This window comes from Phascolarctos cinereus, unplaced genomic scaffold (genome assembly GCF_003287225.1).
Source record: "Phascolarctos cinereus isolate Bilbo 61053 unplaced genomic scaffold, phaCin_HiC Scaffold_1;HRSCAF=81, whole genome shotgun sequence".
Classification (NCBI taxonomy): domain Eukaryota; kingdom Metazoa; phylum Chordata; class Mammalia; order Diprotodontia; family Phascolarctidae; genus Phascolarctos; species Phascolarctos cinereus.
In genome coordinates this window covers 194927432-194935013 of record NW_027555514.1, presented here as the reverse complement: position 1 = coordinate 194935013, position 7582 = coordinate 194927432, and the positions used below count along the sequence as shown (strand labels likewise).

The following is a 7582-nucleotide window of genomic DNA, read 5'->3' as shown; positions in this document are numbered from 1 at the left end:
TGCACAATCTTACACAGATTTTTGGAATGGTTGCAGAAAGAACACTACTTACCATTTCTTGAGCTACATCTTCTGGGACATCTCTCTCCAAATCAAAGGAAAACTCAATAGCTTCATTGTCCTTGTACTTCCCCTTCAACTTCTTAATATCTTCAATTCGTAACCACAGCTTAATGGCTATCTTTTCACCATCATCTTCTTCAGCTAGTTCTACTCGTACCCCTGTTTCCTCTTGGAAGAAGGCATGGTTCAAAAGGTCTTTGATAGCATATCTAGAGAGAAGGAAGAGAATAAAAGTATTAAAAGCAAAACAATCTCTCAATGTGACAGAATTCTTTATTCTTTCTACCAACATAGTAAGTAATTCATCTGTTTCCAACATAAATAAATAAATAAATAAATATTAAGTACCCATTATGTTCAAGGAACTGTTAGGCACTGGCGATACAAATATAAAATGACAGATTTGCTCTCAAAGAATCTTACATTTTACTAATCTAACTTCTCTTAAATCTTCTCCAAACATAAGATGCAATTATTTTACCAATTTACTAATATGTGGCTTCTTTTGACTAGTAAAATATGATTAAATCTCGAACTATAAGAAATGATAATTCAACTTCAATTACTATATAATCAATAACAGCTACATATGTACATCTATATTTATATTTAGCATTTAAATAGCGCTTTAAGGTTTGCAAAGCACTTTACAAATATTATCTCATTTAATCCTCACAACAACTCTGTGAAGTAGTTGTTATTATTATCCCCATTCTATAAACGAAGAAACTAGGGTAGAGAGAGGTTAAGTGACTTGCCCAAAATCACATCGACAGTAAGTGTCTGAAGCTGGATTTGAACTCAGTTTTTCTTGACTCCAGGTCCAGAACTCTATCCATCTATGCCACTTGGCTGCCTCCTACATACATCTAGTTCAATAACATTTCATATCAGTTATAATACACAAAATATTACTGTTGAATAAAACCTATAAACCCTGGCTTCAAAAAAATGTTCTATATATTCCAACATCACAATTTTATTAACATTTTATTTTATATGTTATTAACGTATATATCAGTTTGGAATGAATTAAAATATTCTTAAATTAAAGAACCCATTCTTCTTATAGCTCTCTTCTATCTATAAGAAGCTCTTTTTAAAACTGGAACCTAACTTTTAAAAATTCTTAGTAGTTTGTAAAATCTTGATGTTTTAAAAGCTCTTAGAATATGAGAATGGTAAAGTGTAGATATTAATTCCTCTATATCATATCAGATCTCTCAATCTTCATGAAAAAGATAAACATTATTACATAATGGTTATAACGATGTAAATAAACCGCCATAAAACAATCCAAAGTGAGTATTCACAATTACAAAGAACAGGCATGGTCCCAAAAAAGAGGTGAGAAACAGCCCCAAGACCACTCCTTGACAGAGGCTGGGAGTGGCAGGGGCAGGAACATACAAACAATAGGTGTGGAACACTGCATTTGAATTCAGACTTTTTTTGATTTATTGATCTGTTTTGCGGATTCCCTTTCACCTCATGCCTCTTTTCTGTAAAAAAGAAAAAAAATTCTACATAGGATGTCCTTATGAGAATGGGAAGGAGAGAGACACTAGAAGTTTAGTGATACAAAAACAAAAACAAAAGGTATTGCTTTTAAAGAAAAAGATAAAAATTTAAATTTAAATTTAATTCGTCATGTCTAAACCACTGTCAGACTTAGGCTGAACAAGATCAACATGCAAATAATTTAACTGACTCAAAAACAGACACTGGATCTTAGCCAGACCCCAAATGGTGATGAGTCAGTCATATGGCAGATCTATCTGCCACTCCTTTGAGAAAAGTCTTCAGTTAGTACAAGTGACTAAGCTAGATCTCCTCCTAAGCCTTAGGCAGAGTCCATCTTTTTTTTTTTTTAAATGAAAGGAAACTGGATGTTTTGTTCCTTTCTGTTCTGGCACAGTGGCAGTAATGATTCAAGACCTGTAAATTTCAGTTTAAAGAGCCAAAAGGTTATTTTACCCATCAGAATTTAGTATTTGAGTGAAACTTAAAATGATATAAAACATTCAGTCTTGAACTTAACAAATAGAGCCCCTCTGAATATATTTTGAGGAGATGAAATACACTTCTGCTTTATCTCCAAAGTATATTACATGGTTGAGGGTAGGGACAAAAGGGTGGGAGAAGAGGGGAAAAGGAGATTGGCAGGTGGTATAATTTAGCCTGTGGTATACCATAGTGGTATATAAATCAGAGTATAATAGAATTTTACGTCATTTTGCATTACAATGGGCAGGACCAATAATTTACTAAGTTACTCAATAACGAACCTAAAATATTAATAAGAAATTTGTCTTTGCTAGCAGGTGAATGATGTGAAATATGCTTTTTTGAAGTTAGGCATTATTATGCTCAAAATATTTTTTTTGTGCTTTGTCTATAATACAAATACCTATGTCTCAAAGAAAATCACTTACCTTTCATCTTTGTTTTGACGTATGCATCCTTCAATAATTTCCTTTACTTCAGGAATTGCTACTTTGTCAAAGCTGGCTGGCTTCACCCCCTGAAATACATATGAATATGAATAGTCAAATTCGGAGAGCATTGTAGAGAAACAAAACATAACTTTTCAAATATTATCAGTCTGTTTTTTTCATGCAAATACACTTAGCTGGTTTTGGTTTCTTCCTAAAACCCTGTATCTTGCCTTCTTTAGAAAAATCTACTTCAGAAGCAAATTATGGTGCTGGAAGGGGAAAACAGAAACTCTACCTTCCTGGCTTTCTTGTGATATGCTTGCAGGGGTTAAGCCATACAGGGTCAGAGCTGGATAGCTGCAACTCCAGCTCCTCCCTAGAAAACAATCAAGGAGAATTAGATAGTGGAGTCACCTACCGCCATGTGGCTCTTGCCATTAATGATGAAGCACTATCCTCTCTATGTGACTATGTAAGAATTCAAGATTAGCTGTATTAACAGTATCTTTTGTGCTTTCGGTAAAGGAAGTAATTGGGGAAGAAGAGTACAAAGATTTCATTGGTTGGACAACCCTTGTTCACTAGTACATTAGTCACCAGAGAACTTAATTTTGAACAGCTAACCCATACATAGGCATGAAGTTACATGTTCAATTTTGCAGACACAGTAAGAGAATTCTATTACAATACTTGGTAATACATAGCACGCTAAAGGATTTAGGTTCAAAATGACAACTGAAGAACAAAAAATATTTAGTGTGGGTAAACTACAAACCTAAAAGGGGTACATTGTTTAGTCTGTTTTAAGAGAAAAACCATCTAGTTCATTGGAAAATAGTGATCTAAGGATACCACAAATCAGTGGTGGCAATCAATGTGCAATAAAATGGCAACAAAAGTCTTTCCATAATGAATGTAAGGGCAACTAGGTGGTACAGTTAATAAAGTGCCATGCCTGGAGTCAGGAGGACTTGAGTTCAAATCTGGCCTCAGACACTTACTAGCTGTGTGACCCTGGCAAGTCACTTAACCCTGTTTGCTTCAGTTTTCTCCTCTGTAAAATGAGCCGGAGAAGTGGCAAACCACTCCAGTATATCTGCCAAGAACACCTTAAATGGGGTCACAAAGAGTTAAACAAGACTGAAATGATTAAAACAACAACGAATGTAGAATTTAGACTCAGAGCAGGAAGAGATGTCAGAAAGTCATTTGATACAACCCACACATGAACAAGAATCCTTTCTACAACATATCATATGCAGCGAGGGTACATCTAACCTATTTACATTTTTTTTCTGATATTCAGAATTTTAATTATTCTGAACTTGACAAATAAACACGAACATTTCCATATATAAAGATCTCTATTCTGTATGTTTGTATTTTAAAAATATAATAAATTCTACATGTTTGTTACAAAACTATTTTTCTTGTGTCCCCTTCTGAATTTCATTGTTTTCTGATTTTTTTTCTTCTTCTGACATCATTGTGACGACCCACCCTTAACAAGAAAGCATAGTTAAGCAAAACAAATCCACACATTGAACAATATCTTAAAATGTTATTTCCCTCTGTTGAAGGTGGGAAACATCCTTCATTTTTGGTCTTCTGGAATCATGACTGTTCATTGAATCAATCAAAGCTTGTAAGACTTTCAAAGTTGTTTTTCTTTACAATGTTATGTGGTCCTGTTTATTTCATGCAACTCTTCACAGGCTTCTCTATTCTATGATAGAATAATATTCATTATATTCCCAGAACATAATTTGTTCACATGTTCCCCTCTTTGTTGCCAGCTCTTTGCTTCAACAAAAGGTACTGCTGTACTTTAGTACAAATGACTTTTTGTTGTTCAGTCGTGTCTGACTCTTCATGACTCTGTGTGGGGTTTTCTTATCTAAGATACAAGAGTGGTTTACCATTTCCTTTTCCAGCTCAATTTACAGATGAGGAACTCAGACAAACAGGAAGAAGTGACTTGCCCAGGGTCACACAGCTAGTATCTGAGGTCACATCTGAACTCACAAAGATGAGTTTTCCATAAACTGTGCCACCTAGCTGCAGTGTATATGACTACTTTCCCTTTAAAAAAAAAAAGGCATTTTGGGAATATATGCCAAGGAATGACTTTTTTCTTTTGGATAAATTCACAGCTTTATTAATGATCCATTATGCCTGTTCACCTGTTCCAACAACTGTTATTTTCCTTCCCCTCCTTCCCCCTTATCTTTACCAAACTGCATATGGGGAGGAGTTGTTTTAATTTACATTTCTCTTATTATTTGGAGAATTTTTTCATATGGTTGCTGATAGTTGGTGTGTGTGTGTTCACATCCTTTCACTATTTATACGGGAATGGTTCTTGTTCTTACATATTAAATTGGGCTTTTATCATAGAAACTTAATGGCAAAGATTATTCCAATTAACTGTTTTTTCTTCCTAACATGAACTGTACTGATGTTGCTTGTGCAAAACCTTTTCAGTGTTATTTAGTCAAGATTGTCCATTTTTATCTCTATGGTTAAGAAACTCTTCCCATACCCAATTTTGTGAGAGTTACCGCCTCTAATTTTTTTTAATAGAAACTTTTATATCTAGGTTCTGTTATCATTTGGAGGATGCCGTAGTATATATTACAGAATTTTGGTCTTAAATATTTTTTGCCAGAGTGCCTCCAAGTTTTACTACCAGTTATTTGTTGAATAACGAGTCCTTATCCCAGTAGTTGGGATCTTTTGGGTTTATCATACACTATTGTACTATAATCTAGTCTCTTCTTGCTCTCTGAGACCAAGTAGAACAATCTAATTCCTCTTCCATATGAAAGCTGTACAACTACTTGAACACAGCTTATCATGTCTCCCCTGAATTTTTTTTTTCCAGGCTAAACATACTCAGTTCTTTTAACTGATTCTCATGGACTGATTTAAGGGTTCTTCACCATTCTGGTTTCCTTCCTCTGAACGCTCTTTAGCCCCTTAAAAAAAAAGCTATTGGCAGAACTGAACACAATAAGCCAAGTGTGGTCTAAAAGTCTTGCTGTACTCTGATTTGATCAATTCTCTTAATTCTAGATATTATTAATTTCTTAATGTGGCTTGTGACTATTAAACTTCTTTGGCCATCCTTTCTTTTTGTTTCCTTTTTTCCTGCAACAAAAATAAAAAGTAAATATGTGTGCTGTGGGGGTGGCGGGGGTGGGGAGAAGAAGGTGTAAGACAGTGGTGTTTTACTTTTTTTCTACCTTCTTCCCCTTACTAAAGGTATCTTTTTTGGGAGGCCAGATCTGTAAGTTAATTGTTATTAATCAATTGTTAATCTGTTAGTTAATTTTTTGGGCCTAGATCTGTACTTAAATCTGTAAATTAATCTCTTGTTCATGCAAATTAGCAAGTGGTCTGTATGGTCTTAGAGAAGCTTAAGTCATCTGAGAGGTTAAGTGATTTGCCTCAGAGTCAAACACCTAGTATGTAACAGAGGTAGGACTTGAATTTAGGTGTTCTTGACTCTAAAGTTAGCCTCTAGACAAGGTGCCTTTCATTAAAATGATATTACCTAATAAGTGAAGTAGAATGATGGCCCAAATCATGTCTTACCTATATAATGTAATGTCTTGAATATGAAACGAACGTGCTTAGAAGTAAAATATATATACATATAAATAATTTAGACTTCACTTGTTTGTGGTATGAAAATAAATTTAAAATTGAGTAACTAATACTTATTTACATGTGTATCTAACATTGAAAAAGCACTTCAAAATGCTGGTATCAAAGTCAGATAAATGCCCATTAAACTGATTTTTAGTCATCACTGACTCAATTTTTCATCAAATTTGACATGTGACATTTTCTGACTGTGACAACATCTCATTGAAGTAAAAAACTGTTACAAAAAAAATTAAGTCTTGCAACACAACTAATCTCAAAATCTATGCATCTAAAGATTTACTGAGTTTGATCAGATGATTTCTACCTTCCCAGACAGTCAAAACTCTCAATTTACTTATTTTCACATGATAACTTAATTCCAATCCAGATTAGATTAAAAATCATATCTAAGCCAAAAAGGTAATTTAAAATTGTTTTAAAATCAATCTTGTAGGAGAGTGGCCACAAGAATGAGGATCTCTACAAGAAGAGAGTCTGCTAGACACTGCTTGAACAGCATTCAGACCAGAAAACCACCAGATGATCTCCAGAACACCAGTCAGCTGTGTTAAAGGAGACTTTCTGAAGTCTTAAATGGACAATTTATCATTACTTTTGGGTCTCCATATCCGTACTTATTAAGGGAACTGCCCCCTTTTGATTTGTCAATGTGTCGATCAATTTCTCCCTCCCTTCTCCCATATTGTTATAAGTCCCCCAAACCCCTTGATGAAATGTTGCCCAACAACACAACCCCAGATGGAACCATTACTAAGCCATAGCAAGGTCTAACCACTTTAGCTGAAGAACTGGCAGCGAACTCCTGGGATAGATAATTCATTAACAGGATGGTTAGAATCATGGTTTGGCAAGGGAAAAGGAATGGCAATCTCTATCTTGATATCTGTAGGCTGTTGCATAATACTTTGTATAAGGGGGTTGGTCCTGCTAGATGAGGAGACTGAGGTGAACACTAGTTATGATAAATAATGTTATCAAAACTAGAATCTTCTTATGACATAATGAAACAAGATGCAGGTGCAACAAAGAGTAAATAAAAGAAAAAGAGGGGATTGTAGAAAATGTGGTTGGGGATGATGCTTCTGCATATCACTTATCAGAGTGTGACTGCTTATGTGACAGTACATTCAAGGCCACTTAAAATTGGCAACTTGACATTTGAGAAACATAAAAGAACTCAAAGAATGATTGCAGGCCTTCCCTCAAAAAGACAGAATAGGATTAGATTCATAATAAATACCACTACCAGCAGCCAAGGACTATTAAAAGTTGAAAGAACTTCTGAGAAACATCAAAATTAATATACAATTATATTTTGTACCTTGAGACAATTTCTGGGTAGAGGAAAGTGTAAAATCATTCACTTTTTACATTGCTGGGGCACCTAGGTGGCACAGTGGATAGGGATG

General features: G+C 34.7%; 1 protein-coding gene across 10 annotated transcripts in view; it reads right to left on the bottom strand.

Annotated features, from left to right (window-relative positions):
- The window catches only part of WNK1 (WNK lysine deficient protein kinase 1), a 154998-nt gene that overhangs the window by 51704 nt on the left and 95712 nt on the right, over positions 1–7582 (bottom strand). For all 10 annotated transcript variants that reach the window (XM_021001477.2, XM_078156046.1, XM_078156041.1 and 7 more), the window contains 2 exons: positions 2499–2587; positions 53–272 (listed from right to left, as the gene is read on the bottom strand). In XM_021001477.2, the coding sequence (XP_020857136.1) occupies positions 53–272; positions 2499–2587 (309 nt within the window). The remainder of the gene's footprint in view (positions 1–52; positions 273–2498; positions 2588–7582) is intronic.